The sequence below is a fragment of the Mangifera indica genome, chromosome 13 (assembly GCF_011075055.1).
Source record: "Mangifera indica cultivar Alphonso chromosome 13, CATAS_Mindica_2.1, whole genome shotgun sequence".
In the NCBI taxonomy this organism is placed as follows: domain Eukaryota; kingdom Viridiplantae; phylum Streptophyta; class Magnoliopsida; order Sapindales; family Anacardiaceae; genus Mangifera; species Mangifera indica.
The window spans coordinates 9672492-9691451 of record NC_058149.1 but is presented as its reverse complement, the minus strand read 5'-3'; the positions used below and the strand labels follow the sequence as shown (position 1 = coordinate 9691451).

Below are 18960 nucleotides of genomic sequence, written 5' to 3'. Positions count from 1 at the left end.
TTCATCATCAACCAATGAAAATAGTTTGAAAATAAAAGTTGATAGAGAACAATAATGGGATCACAAAAGTCTCAATGTCAAGAAGTTTAAAAAAAATCCACCTTGTATTAACACACTCTATCCACTCTTATTAGTAAGATCTATATGACCAATAACCACAAAAGGTTATTCCCATAACCCCAAAGAATGAAGGGTGATTACACCTAACAAGATCATGATTAAGTTGACATTATCAACATGATATTGGTCACTATACCAACCAGTGCCATCGTCTCTTGGAAGCCATAGAAGACTCCATTGACAAAGGATTCCTTGGTGAAATTTAAAGTAAAACATATGCACCCCTCCTACAAGACTAAAATGAGTGGAAACATTTATTTGTCTATTAATTGTATGCAAGAAATTAGAGGCAGTCCTTCGCCAATCTTATTATGACTCTCACAGAAGAATTATGTTGAAAAGGTTTTAGATCGATTTAGTATTGACAAAACCAAGCTAGCCACTACTTTGTTGACAAATTATTTTATTCTGTCTATTTATTAGATGTCAAAAACTGATGAAGAGGAACGTTTTATGTCAAAGGTTCCTAATGCTAATTCAGTTGGGTGTTTAATGTATGTAATGATTGACATTATACTAGACTTAGCACATATAATTAGTGTGATTAGTAGGTTTATATCTAATCTAGGCAAGGAACATTAGCAGACAATCAAATTGGTTCTCATATATTTAAAGGGTACAACAAATTATAGGATTTGCTTTGGCACAATAACAACTTAATTTTTGTTGTGGGTTATCTTGATATAAATTATGCTAGAGATATAGATGGTAGAAAGTCTGCTGACTATATATTAATATGTGCAAATAGTCCAATTAGTTGGCAGTCAACCTTGCCAAGTGTGATAGCATTATCCACCCCCAATGTAGAATACATTGTGGTAACATAAGCAATGGAAAGAGGCATTATGGTTAAAAAGGTTTATGCTAGATATTGTAATTGAGAAACAAGCTCTTCGTTTATACTGTAATAGTCAAAGTCTCATTGAGCTATCAAAAAATTAAGTGTATCATGTGAAAACCAAGTACATTATTGTGAGGTACCATAAGATCACAGAATTGATTTCTTCAAGTGAGATTTTGTTAGATAAGGTGTACACTAAATATAACATAGCAAAGATGTTGACAAAGTTGTTATCTTTGAAGAAGTTCAAACATTGTTTGGACTTACTCTAAAGTCATTACGTATCACAAATAATTCACTTAAGATCCTAAAGTTAATAGAACAAGTATTCTATCATAGTGAACGGCCCTTCTAAGTGTCATGTAGTGCGAAACATTTATTTTAAAAATTTTATCATTTCTAGCTTCAAAAGTGTTCAAATCATTCTGAGATTAGAGAGAATATAATCATTCTAAAACATGATAATTTGTGAAAGGTAGAATGAAAAAGTTTTCATGAAGAATTAACACATTGGAAACTTGAAACAAGTGTTCTATTACTTGAAACGACCATCCCATTGGAGGGAGTAGAAAATTCTAGTTTAAATACAGCTGTTTGGTGGTTTTCCCTTTTTAATTCCCCTTTATAAAGGAAACCTTAGGTTATACAATGCATCTAGTTTTTATTACTTTTCTTTAAAAATTAATAAAAAAATCTACTCCGCGACACAGACACATTGTAAAATTATTATTAATATTCTTTGAAGAATCTGAATACGGCACTGAACAGACTCAAAATCCAGCAGTCAATTCAACAGATCAGTCCGCACAGACAAGTATAAAAAAGAAACTTGGTTTTATCCTAAACAACAAAATGGCCTGACTTTGTTTTGTGATACCAACTCTTCTCCAGTCATAGATATTAGCTTAGTCAAGTTGAGCATTTTACTTGGCAATGGATCAATTAACATTGGAAAAAATCTAAATGAAACCAATACATCCACATGCTATGGTTGGCTTATGTTACCCATTTATATAACAATACTCAATACATTTAAAAGACTTGTAATGAAAATTATTGTTTAAGGTTTCCTTTAAGGGCATCTACATAGTTAAATCTCATTGTTCTCACTTTTCAAAGATTGAAAGGTTTAGGGCTTCACTTTTTGTTGTCTGTGTGATCTACCTTAGCTATCTTTGAGGAACTTTTTTCCCATCACAACAGAACTAAAAGGTGAGAAGAAAAGGGTTTTACAGAAGATATTTCAATGGTTAAATCCCATCATCATAAGGGACTGCAGTGGAATCTAGCCACTCTTGACTAGAAATGAACTCTGATACGGTGAAATTATACGCTTCATAATAGTCCATCACATGAAACCCCGGCCAAGTGACCCGATTTTCGGTTCCTGAACCAGGACCATAGTTATCGTACTCTCCATAGTACAATGTGTCCAAGCCCTCATCACCGGACCACTTGGTCCACCCAGTTGGGTCGATATGATCATCGATGTAGGATACGAGAAACACAGTCCTTGAATACACTCTCCACGGCCTCCCCAAGTAACTTTTAACGGTGCTCGAATTTGAGTGGAGATCATCCGTAGCCAGAATTGAACAATTTTGAATTGAAATTCCGGTATCTTCATCCGGGGTGTCTCTAGATTGAGCTGTAATGACTGTGAATTGGTTCGGCATTGGCATTCTGGATACAATGTTTGACGCCTGGAAGACCACTGCAGCATTACCAAAGATGAAGTCTATGGTTCCGTAGATGTCACACTCTCGATAAAATTGGCGAAATGAATGAACATATAATGTATCTTGGTAGCCATAGAAGCCACATCTATAGAATGCTGTAAAATCCGCATTTACTCTTAAGGCTACCGCTTGATGCTTCTCGGGCCCAGCACTGTTCTCAATGGAGAAGTCTCGAGCTAGAAATCCATCCCCAGAAACGGCTGAAAGTAGAAGTTTAGAATAAGTTAATAGTCTAATGATAATATAAGAAAAAATTCAGTGATTAAAATGAAAAGTTTCTGGCTTTACCAATAGTTGCAGATCTGAAAGTGGTCCATCCATCGTCGACACTTCTGTTACCAGTAATCAATGTTAAATCACGATCTTCTCCAAGCAGCACAATATTAGTCTTATAGCTTGGAATCTCTACATTCTCTACATAAACCCCTTGTTTTATATGGATGATTGTTCTATCATAACTGTTATTTGGAGCAAAGTTTATGGCGTCGGTGATAGTAGTGAAGTCTCCTGTTCCATCTACAGCCACCGTTAGTACTTCGTTCGGGTCATATTCATCGCCAGAGCTCTGCAGAATCCGTCGATCTTTTCCTGACAACCAGCTAGGAAACCCCAAAAGGCGGCGATTTTTGTTTCCCTTTTTGTTAGGAACCTGCTTGGAAAGCATTGACAAAGAGTTACTAACATGTTTGTAAGTATTTACCACAGAGTTCACCAGAACTGGCTTCAAAGGACCAGACGCAGAATCAAGGCCTTCTAGGCATGTGTTTTTGTTGGTTAAAGCTGCACTGAGATAGGCGTTTGCATCGGCTAGTTTTCTTGGGTCGGATGAACGAATTATCGACACTGATTTATGTAAAGAATTTAAGGTAATTTGATGAAGTTCTTTGCAATCTTGGATTGTGCCTCTCTGTTTTTCAACAAGCTTCGAGCCTCCTGCAGTGGAAAAAATGTTACTGAGTTTTTCAGCTTCTGAAATTGCATTTTGGAGGATTTGGAGTAAGAATTTGAGTATATCTGGACCGATGTTTATTGATATAGAGAGTTTCAATGAGTCAAGACAGGCATCTGGGTATGGTGTGGTGTTGCAGAGATTTGTTATGGAAGAAATGTTGGTGTTTAAAGAAGAAGTGGAAGGAGATTTAAGAGCAGATGTAGAAGAGAGAAGGATTGTGCAGAGAAGAAGGCACTGCTTCATATTGGAGAAAGCCATCACAAAGAATGCAGAAGTAGAGGAATTGTCTCTTTAAAGTTGGAGGAAATGAAGCTGTTAATTTCTTATAATTCTCTATTTTCAGGTTTGAGTAATGATATGTATATAATTTTTTATATAAATAATTTTATATTATTATGTAATTAAATAATTAAAAATTAAAAATTAAATAATATCAAATTATATAATAATATTTCATTATTTATTTATAAAATTATATATAAAAAATTATACATATAATTTTTCCAATAAGCTTTTTGGGGAACATACAATGCATGGAGTTTGTATTTTAGACTAACGTATTCAATTACATGGATTTTAGTGACGTTGGTCTTTGGAAAAAAATAAAAAATGACAAATTGTGTATGACATTATAAAAGAGGAATATTACATATATTTATTTTAGATATATAAATATATACATATTTATATATATTATTATATGATCGGATATTATTTTATCTTTAATTTAAAATTATTTAATTATATAATAACATATATAAATATATATTAATTTATATACTCAAAATAAATACATATAATTTTATTATTTATAAAACTTATAATCCCATGTTCCGTGCAAGAAAGCTTAATTTTACTCATAGATTATTAATTATATTATTATTATTCGTAATAAAAATTATTTAAATATTTTATTATTTTAAAAAAGTCAATATAAAATATGGATTATCAAAAGTTGTATAATTTATTGAAATAAAAAATTATTTTGTTAATCTATTTTTTATTATTATCATTATTTTATTTAATTTATCAATAATAAAAGATTTTGATAATATGACAGTTATTAAAAAATTATCAATGTGATATTGATTTTATTATAATTATATTTTTATTTATAAATTTTTTTAAAATAAAAAATATCTTTACTTTCAATTAATATAATAAATAATATTTTAAAATAATTATGTTTAAGGATATTTAAGTAAAATAATATTTTAATATTTTTTATTATTTTTAACTAAATACAATAATTATTTATATCTAAGTTTTTTATTAAATTTTACAAAATAAAATAATAATTTACCTTTTAATTAATCAATTTTTAAGATAATTTTTTTTTTTAATAATAAAAATTTACCCAAATCAAAGAAACACCTGTATAAAAGACTATTTAATTACCTTAAACCAAACATGTATGTATGTATGTATGAATACGAAAGAAAGATTGTGTACTGATTTCTCACGGAGTTGAGAGGTGGGCTGCATTGGAATTAAAAAAAAAAATCTCTATCTCTATTAGTTTTTTTTTATTATTTTGTTTTCATTCATATATTCTAAATTAATGAGGAAATGACACTCGTTTATATAATAAAATATCATATCACATTAAGACTCGCAAAGTTTCTTGGAATTTTGTGCATTTTAAAGAAGAGGGATAAACAGTATTTAGTCAAAAACAAACAGAAAAGGTAACATCCGATGGGAGAGTTGGGTTTCTTTCTGGTGTGGGGGCCATTACCTGTGCTATCACTGACTGAACATTTCAATAATACAATACAATACAATGCTTCATTTCTCTGCCAACACTTTTTTGGTAAAAAAGTCAAGTAGCTTTTAGCAAGTTGGCAAGGGAAACTTTCAAAAGAAATGGTCATCATGATTGATTGGTGAGATTCATATATGGCTTCATTATTACATATTAAGTTGATTATTTTGCCGGTGATACTGTTTCTTATTGATAAGAACCCAATAGAAGCAAAATTTGGTGCAGAAATGAAGTGGGAAGGAAGCCAAAAAGAAGAGCAACTCAACAGTTGCCTTGTGAAAAATCACGAGACTAGGGCATTTCTGCTCAATGCTTTGTCGCTTGTATCTGCCAAATTTTCACATGTTCAGATTCTTATTAAATTTAAGGCCAAACGACTATTTCCCACCCAAGGTTTGATGATTTCTCAAAAGTCCCCCTTTTAACTATGGAAATACCAAACACCACCCATGGCCGGTTAGATTTTGTTATCAACTATAACTAAGAGAAATGAGAATTCATGCAAATTAAATTCAATGTAGCTTTTATATAGTTTAACCCGATGATAAAAAATAAATATTTATAATTATATTATTAAAAATTTTGAAAAAATGTTCTAATAAAACTTATATAATTATTAAAAAAATTTATGATAAGGATTTCTAATAAAAAGTTAGATTCAATTTAAATTACTCAATAAAAAAAATGGTCATATCCTTCGTTATTTGACTTATATGCTTTGGCAGATTCAATTAAATTGTGTTATTATCAAACGTATAATATTAAAAAAACAAAAGAAAAAAGGTCAAAAGACTATTTTTTGTCGAAGTTATAATTCAATCTTAAAAGTATTCCCATAATAGATGAAAAATCTAAATATTCATCTGTTTCTAAACTTTTATTAAAATTGTTGTTAAATATAAAGGTTAAAATTGTTATTTAATAATATTATTAAAAATATATAATTTTATTTCATTTTTCTCTTCGGGTTTTGAAATTAATATTTCACCCCTAGAACTCAACTTTGAAAAATGATTTTTTTCCCCCAAATCTCTAGTTTTTTCTTTACTCCTTCCTTCGACCACCAATGGTAGTTAGAGGTCTCAAATTTTGTTGGACGATGCTCATCATCCTTTACTAGACGACACTCGTTGTCCAAGGACAACACTCATTGTCCAAAGGTCATCCCCTAGATGACAATGACTCATTTGTCCTTTGTAGGGCTACTGTTCATCAGCAGAAGTGGTCAGATTTCAAGTTTGGTATCCTAGGAGGAGAAAAGTGAAATTTTCAAAACCTAATCCTAGGAAAAAATTGTTAGTTTTTCAAACCAAGAAAAAAATGAGATATAATTTTAACTATTTTAATATTACTGATAAAATGATGATTTTACCTCTTAACTATAACAAAAAATTTATGGGTGTGTCCTAACAGAGTAAAATTTGGGTGGGTTTTTGAATTTTTCAACAGTCATGGGTATATATTTGTCATTTCATTAAAACTTGGGTAGGAACTAGTCGTTTGGCCAAGAAAAAATTTTAATTTATATTAATAAACTTTTTAGTAAACAGAATGTGTCAATTTATTGATATAATGTAAAAAATAATGTTTATGAGTAATATTATATGCACTAATAATAAGTATCGATTTGAGTACTAAAAAAATATGTTATCATTTAATTGAGTATTATTTTATCATTAATTCAAAATCATTTAATCATATAATAATTCATCATTATTTATATACAAATAGTATATATTCTAAATGTATATTGTTTTATTGAAAGTTTATTAATGCAAATTAAATTTATGTTCTTTTTGGTTATGTAGTAAACTTAACCTTATAAGGTATAGTCAATATCAAATTAATCAAATTAATATCATATCAAAAGATAACATTCAGACTAAATCTAAGTGTCAAAATAAAATTATATTAAAATATAAATTTTAAATAATAAAATTATGTGTATTTATTTTGAGTAGATAAATATATACACATTTATATATATCATCATATAATTGGATAATTTTAAATTAAAGATAAAAAATATTTAATCATATAATGATATATATATATATTTACATATCCAACATAGATACGTATAATATTATCCAATTTTAAAATGATATCATATTAGAAGACAAAAAACACTATATTGTTGCATCTGGAGGCTTAGACCTTATAATACAACAAATGTGCACACAACATTTTATTAACGCAAACTAAAAATATTATCATAAGGGAAAAGAACAATTTCCCACTCAAGTTTTAGTCCAAATTCAAAATCATACCCAATACAAATGAAAAAACCCAAACACTCACCTTTGGACTAACTATCATCCAAGTTTTCAGCTAGAAATAGGGATAAAATTATCATTTTATCAGTAAATCATAAAATATATAAAATTTATATCATTTTCCCCTCTTAGTTTAGAAAACTCACATTTACCCTATGATTAAACTTTGAAAAATTGACTTTTTTCCCCTTTCTAGGTTTCATCTCTGGTGGCATAGGAAACCGGCCTACGATCGAGAAGAAATGAAGGTTTTCTAAGATGAAAGATGACCCTTCGTCATCCTGATTGGGAAGACTCGACAAAGGACAACACTTCATTGTCCTTTATTGCGTAGTTCTTTATCGAGTCTTCCAAAAAAATGAAGGATGATGTTTCGTTGTCACATCTGGATAACTGTCCTTTGTAGTCAAATCTGAAAAATAGGTGAAAAGCGTTGGTCGTCGGTTGGAATGATGGTGGCAAGAGAAGGAAATAAACCGTAGGACTGAAACTAAACTTTTTCAACTTTGAGAATATGTTGAAGTTTAGTTTTTAAAACCTAGGGAGAGAAAATGCTATAAATTTTAAAGTTTTAGGGTTTATAGATAAAATAATAATTTTATCCTTATCTTTAACTGAAAATTTGGATGTTAATTAATCTCTAAGTGGATGTTTAGATTTTTCATCCACTTATACGTATAATTAAGATTAGGGTAAATTTTGGGTTTTAAATTAGCCTTTTCCCTTATCACAATTGTTCATACTGCATCAAATCCATTGACTGAATCCAACCCTGGTTTCATCAAAACTGTCATTGGCCGTGGCAAAAGTCGCAGGAGTGAGTGTACTCTTGGAATTTGAAATGTTGAAAACAAGAACATTGATTGCAATGTTTCATGTAGCGCCAAAGACGGCATTCCTCAATTTTACAAAATGGGGATTATCGAGACTGGCTTTATTTCATGGTTGATACGTGAGAATATTTCAATTATAATTTCATGGGCCGAATGACTTCGTCCCACCCAAGGAATAGTCTATTGAAATGCTCATATCCAGAAATTTTCAAATATTTAAATATTTACTCATCATTTATTTATTAATTTAACTATTTATTTTTTTAATATTTATATATTCATATATATGAGAAAACAAAATTTGATGGAGTGCATTATTTCAAAAATGACTTAACCCCGCGTCCCCCCGCCCCCCTTTTTTTTCTAAGAGTTCATATCATTCAAAATTTTCATCTTATTGTTACCCTTCATAGTGTCTTCCACCATTATCACAATGAACGTTGGCAATTTCACCCTTCATTTTCGATTCACCAAGATCTTGCCAACTAAGATAAGTGACGAAAAACCCACGACGGAGCTAACGTAAAATTGAGGAAACAAGCTGATGAAAAACCCAAGACAAATCATCTTTCTCTTCGCCAATTCGTTTTCATCTCTTCATCAATGAAGAGAGAGATGATTCATCTCTGACAAGAGTTCATCAACGAAAACAATCGACACAAAGAGAGAGAGAGTCAATGAAGAAGATAGGTGGAAAGATGAGTTCAGCTGGAGAAGGAAAGTAAAAAAAAAAAACCTTGGGGAAAAAGTTAAGTTTCAAAACTTAAGCTGGGAGGAAACTGTTAGTTTTTAAAAATTAGGTGGAAAAAAGAGATAATTTTTTTTTTAATATTGTAACTTAAATAACAATTATACCCTTAGACCTAACAAATTTTGTTAATTTTAACAATTAACGGGTAAATATTTAGATTTTCGAAAGTTAACAGATATGAGTTTGGTTACAAACTTAACCTTAGGTGGGAATAAAACTTTTGGCCTAATTTCATGTTAATTTATATGAAAATTTTAAAATCTTGAATGGTAGTATTTACTGAAGAAAGCCAAATTCTAATAAAGGTTAATCTATAGTCTAAGATATTGTTTTCAACTTGAGTTAATTTGAAATATTAAAAGATAGATTGGTGTGTAATTCAATTCAAGTTGTAAAATTTGATCGAATTGTTTAAAAATTACATTTTAGTTTGGTTTATTTTTTTTATAAAACAATTCTATTTAAGTCAATAAATTTTGAATAAGCAAATTCCAGTTTGGACAAGGTCCAAACCAAACAAATACATAAGTGATATTTTTGTAAAGAACAATACTATGTGTACCCACTTTGGATACACAAATGTATACACACTCATATGTGTCATCATATGATTGGTATTGTTTTATTCTTAATTTAAAATCATTCAATCACATGATGACATATATAAATGTGTACATATTTATATACCCAAAATATGTACACATAGTTTTATTGTTTTATAAAACATATAAAGGTCAGGTGAGTATTTTTCATCTAAGGTTTGATGAAATCATTGATTTTGACATTTTAAGTTTGAAAAATCATTTTCTGATGTTAAATTTTTTATAAAATTATTGAAAAGATTAAATAAAAAGCTCTCAAATTAAATAATTATTTGTTCCAAGATTATAGTAAATAATATTTTGTATCTTTAATTTATATTAATGTCAATAAAAATTTATCAAAAATTATTAGTATAAATATAGATAGGGATATCAATGATATATCATCGAATGTTTGAAGATAAACTATAATTTTAGAAAAAAAATATTAGAGGTGGTAATAAAATTTTGAAAGGATTTTTAGGTTTTGAAAGTATTTTTAAAATTTTAATAATACTCTTCTACAGTTTCAAAAATAAGATTTATCCCTACAAAAATGGAAAATAACACAAATTCAATACATTTTTTATCTATTCTTTTTTTAAAGACTAAGTGTAAGTATTTGATGCAACACAAATTGATATAACTTTTATATTGTACATGAGATTATTTGAAATAGAAGTTATGAGACTTTACATGTTTATTGTACATATATTTTATATTTATTTTATATTCAAGATAACTAAAATTCATTTATTATTTATTAAATAAAAAATATTTATAAGTGAATGATTTTTAATATATTTAAATTATAAAATTAAATTAAACTGTATTTTTAATTTGATTTGATTTGTTCTAAAACATAAAATAATTTGGTTTGATTTAAAATTCAGATTTTCTTGATGACAAATACTTCCATGAATGGATGAACTAAATATTGGTTTCTACTGTTAGATCCTCATATGCAAACATGTACCTAATCAAGGAAATTTTCTCTCATATCTTTGTGTAAATTTTCAACCCACCCAACAATTTTGATTGCTCTTCGTCCTGGCATATGAACATGGCAACTTGATCATTAATTTATTTCATTCTTACAAATTTTCAATCGTTTTACATGGTATGTATGATTATTCTCTTCCTTTGCCCTCATTTATTGGCAGACCAACCTTCTTTCCTTCCGGGGTGTAATTAAGGTTATAGATTTTTTGGTGTGTGCTAACATTAATTATGTTTTTAGTTTAATAAAATTGGATAATTGAATAGTTTAATAATAATTTATAAATAAACTTAAATGATCAATAAAGATAAATCAAATAGTAACTAAATAGTCAAATGATAGTTATCAGATGATAGATTCTTGATGTGTGTCTAAAACAACTCACATAGGGAGTATGTAGATAACTCACATCATCAAAGCCTACCTGCATACCGAAAATTAAGAGCGATTTCAATGACCGGCTAGCCAAGCAATTGATCAAATTCTTGAAAGGGAACTTAGCCATCTTTGCTTGGCGGGCATCAAGCTTGAGGTGATTTGCCACTAGCTTAATATCGATTGAAAGCAATGCCCTGTACGTGAAAAAAGAAGGGCAATGGACCCGAACTGGTATGATGCTTGGAAGGACGAGGTAGATAAACTCCCTCTTCGAAAAGCCCAGTATCCTCCATGGCTAGCTAACTCTGTTGTAGTCCCGAAGCCTAATGAAAAGTAGTGGACATTATCTCCACTCCTCAATGGCTTCATTGTAACTCAGGAAGGAAAGAGTAGTTGATGTTTGGGTATAGGGACCAAACAGCATAAACCATATTTTCCATTCACTCTTCCACCCTATTCACCAACTCCTCAAAGACAGTGGCATGTTGACTTCGCCTCAGCCAAATGTCCCATCCTTATGGTCTCAGTCATGGCCACAAGTTCGAGCTCCCTTATTTGAGATGACTTTGCCTCATCCCTGGGCTAGGCTAGTTCTCTACTCACCTCTTCCAACTTAAACACTTGCTTCCTGCTCTTTACTGCCTCTTCTTTACTGACCTCTTCAGCCTTAAACTCTTTCTTTATGCTTTTTACTGCCTCTATTCTTCTCACAACCTTTTCATTTCTACCAGCTTTGTCTCGAGCTAGCCGTATTTCTCTGAGTTCCTATGAATATTTAAGAGTACAAGGAATATTTATCGTCCTAAAGCATTTTGAGGCCTGCTCATAGAACTTCTAACGGGGTCCAATTCTTTTAATTGCATCTAGCGTTGCAACATAAGTATATTAGACAGGGTGTGCATAATTTAGATCAAAAAGTAAAATCGAATCAATTTGTTTAAAAATTATAATTTGGTTTCTAAAATTATTTGGCTTGGGTTGATATATTCTTTAAAAATAGTTTTCAGCCTAGCGTACAGTTTGAGCAAAGTACACTATATTTTTTTTTAAGTACATATATATAATTATATTTGATAGAATTTTTCAATAAACAATTAGATGAATGACTTTTTTTTCAAATTTATTTTGTCATTATCTTTACATAATTATTATATATATTTCATATTTATTTTATATGTTTACAATATTGTCTAGAAATCTATAATTCAATTAATTTTATTAAATAATATATATTTAGAAATGAATGATTTTAATAGGTTCAAATCACAATTCAAATCAAATTGTATTTTTTTCAATTTGATTTGAAACTTAAAATGGTTTGGTTTGGTTTGAAAATTTTCAAATTTGTTTTTCAATTTGATTTTAAAAAAATTCTTAAACTGTATCAAACCAAACTATACACACCCTTAAGATTAGCCGTGGAAATAACAAGAGGAGGCCACTTTATTGTGACTTTCCCATACCCAAAATTTTGCACCGCTTGGCTTGTAATTTCCTCTTGGACCTATGGTAAAAGGTCAAACCCAAACCATTTCCATACATTTGTAATAATTCCTCGGTTTCATTGAGTGGAGAAGTCTGATAGCCTTGAGAATGTTTTTTTCCCTTCATTCACGAATGATAAAGAGTCTTTGTCTCTAAAATTAAATTAAGTCAAAAAAAGATATGAGAATTTTTAATTCGCTTTAACAAGGCAAAAATAGTATTTGTGTCTTCTATTGACTTAGATGTTAGAACGAAGGTTTAGAAATTTGATGTAGATGTTTCAACGAACTCAATAGATACAAAAGATCTACCATGCCTTGCTTGTCTTTTGAACTTAAGGAGTAATGGATAAATTTCTAACGGATTCATCTTAGTTGTTGTTTCTAAGTTTTTGATAGAAATTGCTAAAAGAGAAATGCTATAGTTTGAAAGTAGATAGGTCTAAAAGTTAGAAAAGAAAAGGAATTCTTAGGTTTCTTTTGGTGTCAAAGATTTTAAGTGTGAAGACACAATGAATGTGGATTCGAGTGGACTTAAAATGAATGTGGAGCAAGGGGTGAAGCTGGGTTGAGAATAAAGCATGGAAGCCTTATGTGTCATGGTGTATCTCCAATTAATATGCATGTGATAGTAGCTAACTCGATACATCAGCTATCGTCTTTCCCAGATCTTCAAACATTAGGTATTAGTGATGGTTTTGGTGGACTTGAGAGGGGTTTTGGAGTTAAATATATATTCAACGGCAAGGATGGGTTGCAAGATGCATTCAAGGGACATATTTTAGAGATTGGGTTCTCATACAAAGTAATAAGGTTAACTAGACTTCAACAGGGAAAAAATATCTAAATAAACAATGTTAATGGTAAGAAAGGACAACAAAGATAAATAATTGTGAACATTTTTAATTTTTTCATTTAGAAATAATAACAATTCTCTTAGAAATTAAATAATATCATATCATAAATAAATAGAAGTTTGCATATAAAACAAATAATTAAAACGTCGATTATTGTAATAGGTTGTGTATATAAATTGGAACAAATTATTATTGATAAGACATAAAAGTATAAGATTGAAATATTCCAGACATAGGCATGGTGGGCCAAAATAAGCATTAAATGAGTTTATAGGTTCAACTAAGAAGTTTATTTTATCGTTATCAGTGTACTACAGCAATTTGACGTCGTGTAATCTCGAGACTCTAACACATTTTGAGATTAATGGATTAAATCAGTTTAAGTTCTTCTTCATGGTCTTGGGTTTTTTAAAATAAGAGTGTTTCAGAATTACATTCTCCATTCATTTACGGGAACTTTGCATTCTTGAAGTGTAGAAATCTTGGAATGCCTTTTATCGTTGCTGGAAAGAATGTTAACAACCGAGTCTATACTTTGGCTTTCAATGTTGGAGGTAAAAATAAAATAGAGTCCTGGACCCAGTTAAAAGAGCAAAATACAGGATTACATAAGTGACTCCTGAGTTTTGGAAAATATTGTATGGCCAGAGGACCAAACACAAAACATCAAACTACGTTTTCCAAAATACATGCTTTGCCAATATGCATTTTGACATCCAAAAATGATGGGTGGGTAGGTAAATGTGATAAAACAAAATCTACAGAGGCGAAATGTATGTATGCTACTTGAAACAAGCATAAGCCAAGCTCAAAATCTTCACTAGTTGCATAAAAATGGTAAATTAATAGTTCTGTCTATACAAATAAAGTGATAAATATCTCCAGCGGAACAAATCAAATTTTCTTCGACAAAAAATGAAGGTAAATTATTTCAACTTACAGTAATTCCACCGCAGCTGCTGCTTCATACCAGTTTAAGTAAAAATACAAGAAAATGGTACATTTTCTGTTTACACAACCAAGCCTGCTGTGTATTTAACACCAGTTGGTGGCAACCACAAGTTTCCTTCAAGAAATTGCGCCACCGTAAAATTATTTGCTTCACCTGTACCATTCAGAACATGATGACCGGGCCAGTTGACTCTGCTAGACAGGCCAGCCCCCTGCCCATAATTCATATACTCCGCATAATACAATGTGTCCAAAGCAAAATCATTGTTCATCTCCAGCCATCCTTCTGGCCTTATGATATTGCTCATATAATTCTGCATGAAAATGGTCCTTGAATACAGCTTCCAGGGTCGGCCAAGGTACGTTGCGGTTGAATTCACGTTTGGTAAGAGGTCAGAATCAGCGGTGATGTTGCAGAATTGGATGGAGAAACCTGTTGGCTGATTCGGGTCCTTGCGGCCTTGTGCGGTTATGGTGTTCTTTTGATCCGGCAGGCCTCTTTTAGCCAGAATTTGGCAGTTTTGGAACACCACAGTGCCGTCGCCAAAAATGAAATCAACTGTGCCACTGATTTTGCATTCGCGGAAGAATTGGCGCATTGTGTGCGTATAGAGGGAGTCTTGGTAACCTTTAATTGCACATCGATAAAATACAGAGAGATCGGAGTCTGATCGCAGTGCTACAGCTTGGTGTTTCTCAGGTCCTGCTGTGTTCTCGAACGTTATGTCTCGTGCTATGAATCCTCTTCCACTTACAGCTGCAGGTTTCACAACAAAAATTAATCATTCACAGGCCATCACCAACTCAATATCCCATTAGTTTAAACTAAAGAGACTTTGATTTTTCAAATTCAGCAGGCTTCTGGCAAATCTTAAATGCCAGAAGCAGAATTCTGCATTAATTGGCTCAACTGTTTTATTTATTTCCACATGGGAGCCTAATTCTTCATGTGGCAGCAATTATTTTCATTATTCACCATCACAGACCAAAAAAAAGCTCGAGAAAATGATTTGTTCATTTTTCCCATGAAAGAACAAAAGATTTCGACAAAATTAAGATGTTTCTATTTTAACAAAAGCTTAAAAGAATTTTTTTTTTTTAAAAAAAAAGGATCAAACCCAACTGGGTAAACATTAACTTAAGATTTCTAATTAATTCCTAGGGACTTGATAATGATCTTTGAGCTGATCAGCTAAGCTGAGAGGTCACAATAGGCTGTGCCAGCCAGTCCAGTACCACTAGGTACAGCGTACAGGTAAAAAATATCGTCTATTTAGAGCCTAACATTACATTAAATTAAATTAAAAATATGGCTGATTTGATGACCATACCAAATTTAAAGCCTTGCACACAAGTAAATGTGGTCCTTCTGTGCATTTCCATTTCAATTCAACCTCTCATCTTACCCTTTAAGAATATAATCTTCCTGTGTCTTCAAAAATATTTTACTCGGCGGACCTTTTTATCAATAAAACTGTATATGATTGAGATGTTTTAAATTAAGAATAAAATGATACTCAATCAGATAATGATATATCTATACACCCAATTATGTATTAAAAATATATATACATAACTTTATTCATTATTAATAATGTTTAAAGTGAATATTTATATATAATATATATCAATAAAACAATGCGTATCCATTTTAGGTATACAAATAGGTATATCTTTTATGTGTGTAATCAAGTAACTGGATGATTTTGAATTATGAATAAAGTAATAATAAATCATATGATAACTAAGGTTGAATTAGAACCGAGCTAGTTTGAGCTCGAGCTCAGTTCGGATGAGCCTGAAATGACCCAACCCCAGTCGAGCTCAATCGAACTCGAGATGCTTGCCAGATTTTTTAATTAAAAATTTTGATACAAAACGATGTCATTTTGATCAATATGTATTAAAACAACGTCGCTTTAATAACGAAAAACTAACGTAGTTGAATTCGAACCGAGTTCAAGCTTGGCTTTCACAAGCTCGAGCTCAACTATATGTGAACTGAGCCGAGCTCGTGTTTGGCTCGGCTCGAATCCAACCCTAATGATAACACAAAATTGTGTATTTAAAAGTGTATGTATATATATAGCATTCTACAGTATATATAAATTTTCTTACCAGTGAATTAAAAATAGACGTAATTATGCCTAAAAATTAAGCCAAACCATACAAGTAAGGCGTACAAGATGGAGTTGAATTTAGAGAGACACTTACCGAAGGTGGCACTCCTAAAGGTGGTCCAGCCGTCGATGAAACTTCTATTCCCAGAAATAATTGTGGCGTCAATTCCATCTCCAAAGATCATGAGGTTCCATTTCTTCTTCTTGATCTCCACGTACTCTTTATATATACCTCTTTTAATATAGATTACATATCTTTTCATACTATAATCAGGTGCTGCCATCACTGCCTCCATTATACTAGTATGATTTCCACTCCCATCTGCTGCTACTACGGCATCAGCTTGAACCCCATTTACTAGCAATAATTTTCTGTCCTCACGTTTAAACCAGTAGGGAAATTGGCTGTTTTGTGTGAACTTCCGCTCGGATTTGCCACCGCCACGGCCGCTTCCACCGTTAGCTTTGCTTCCATTCTGGCCACTAGAGATGGGATGCACCATTGTTAGAAGTTCCTGAACCAATGAAGAGATTTGATCAACGCTTCCTTCCACCACGCCTTTGACGAGGCCATTTGTGCCTTCAAATCCGTCCTTGCAGGTCTCCTGATTAGCCAGTGCAGCACTTAACCATGTTCTCAAATCTGAACTTAGATCACCGCTACTGTTGTGTTTTTCTGTAATTCAACATTGATTTTTGTTATCTAGCTGTGAGTATACTAAGACTACTGCAACCAACCATGCTATATTAGTATTGATTTATGAAGAATTAGAAAGATTTATGCATTTATAGTTGAAAGTATGTTACCATTAGGATTTTGAGAAGCAGAGGCGGACCAGTCGAGCTCATCAATGGAGAAATCAAGCAAGTCAAGACAATCCGTTACAGCATTTTTGAGCCGAAAATCTCCTAACAAATTAGCAAACTGAGAAATGATAGGAGTGGTGTGTCGCATGACGGTAATGGTGGTCTGCAAAGAGGTGATGAATGTGGAAGTTGGAACCTTTAAGCACTCAGAGGGGAAGACACTTGTATCAGAGCTGACATAAGAAGCAGCAGCAAGCGAAAGAAAGAGAAATGGTGAGAGTTGAAAGAGCTGCATGTTTGAGTGAGGGGAGATAAAAAGGTTAAGGACGGGGGTGATGAAGAAGAAGAAGAAGAAGAAGATGTATTTATGAGGAAAGTGGAGGGGAAGTTGAGGTTGGCAGGTGAGGGAATTAAAGAGGAGAGCGACGACATGAACGATTAAATCGTCAAGGCTTTTATCTACGTGTCGGCGTTTTCAGTTATCTCAGGAAGTATTCATTTTCTCCAATTGTGTACCAGGAGCAATGGAGCATTCAAACAACACCTTATTACTTTCATTCGAAAAAGGTAAATTGAGTGATGAAAGAAAAATATTTAAAGTTTGAAAATAATACTTCAAATCTAGTTTGACAATATTTTAATATTAATTTGTTAAGAAAAGTTTTTAATATAGGTTATTATTAAATATGATTTTAATTTAATAAAATTAGATAATTTTAGGTATTTTTATAATCCGAAAGAGTTTAAATTTAATATTTTATAATTTATATATAAATAATATGGATTAGAATGAAACATTTATAGTCATTTCATATATATAAAATTTTATATAAACTAATAATTTATCTATTATAATAATTATAAGATAAATCATTATAATCGAAGTTTTAATTATTTGATATGATCGTATTTACGGAAAGACAATTTGGATTTTAAAGTTAAGCTAACACATATAGTATAAAAGTACGTAACAATTAATGTGAAAAAGAGAAAATTCACATATAAAAATAAGAGGACAATGGGTTGATTAAGCAATATGAATATTTCAACAACATCAATCCTTGGACATTAAAGGACAGGAGCCGATTTCGTTGCATATAAAAAAATAAAATTGTAATAGAGAAGCTTAGAAATCAGAATATCATAAATGGTCCCACCAATTTACCAAATTTGATTGTCGGATTTCTGATGCCCCGTGCTTTTGATTTCAATTGCCAAGAACAGGCCCAGGAATCAAAATCAACTTTTTGAAAAACTTTAACTTTTCTTATTACGTTGCAGCAGCACACAGAGAATCAAACTCCACTTTTTTTAACACGCTTGATCTTCTCGGTCTTCCTAATCCTATTTTAAGCTAACAGATTATTTAGAAAATTATTGTGTATAAATGATTACTATGTTTGATAAAATTTGATAGGTATAAATAATTATTGTGTTTGGTTAAAGGTAATAAAAGATTACTAGTAAAATATTTTACTTAAATACCCTTGAATATAATTATTTTT

The 18960-nt window shown here is 31.1% G+C and overlaps 2 protein-coding genes across 2 annotated transcripts; both read right to left on the bottom strand.

The window, feature by feature from the left end:
* Positions 1 to 1921: 1921 nt before the first annotated feature.
* LOC123195233 (probable pectinesterase/pectinesterase inhibitor 12) lies at positions 1922 to 3990 on the bottom strand. The gene is made up of 2 exons (XM_044608889.1): positions 2989 to 3990; positions 1922 to 2900 (listed from the first exon to the last, which is right to left on the bottom strand). Exons 1-2 carry the CDS (start codon positions 3908 to 3910, stop codon positions 2212 to 2214), a joined length of 1611 nt encoding a protein of 536 aa, XP_044464824.1. The 5' UTR covers positions 3911 to 3990; the 3' UTR covers positions 1922 to 2211.
* Positions 3991 to 14375: 10385 nt separating this feature from the next.
* LOC123194324 (pectinesterase/pectinesterase inhibitor PPE8B) lies at positions 14376 to 17982 on the bottom strand. Its single transcript, XM_044607498.1, has 3 exons — positions 17456 to 17982; positions 16743 to 17324; positions 14376 to 15285 (listed from the first exon to the last, which is right to left on the bottom strand). Exons 1-3 carry the CDS (start codon positions 17748 to 17750, stop codon positions 14588 to 14590), a joined length of 1575 nt encoding a protein of 524 aa, XP_044463433.1. The 5' UTR covers positions 17751 to 17982; the 3' UTR covers positions 14376 to 14587.
* Between the last annotated feature and the right edge of the window lie 978 nt (positions 17983 to 18960).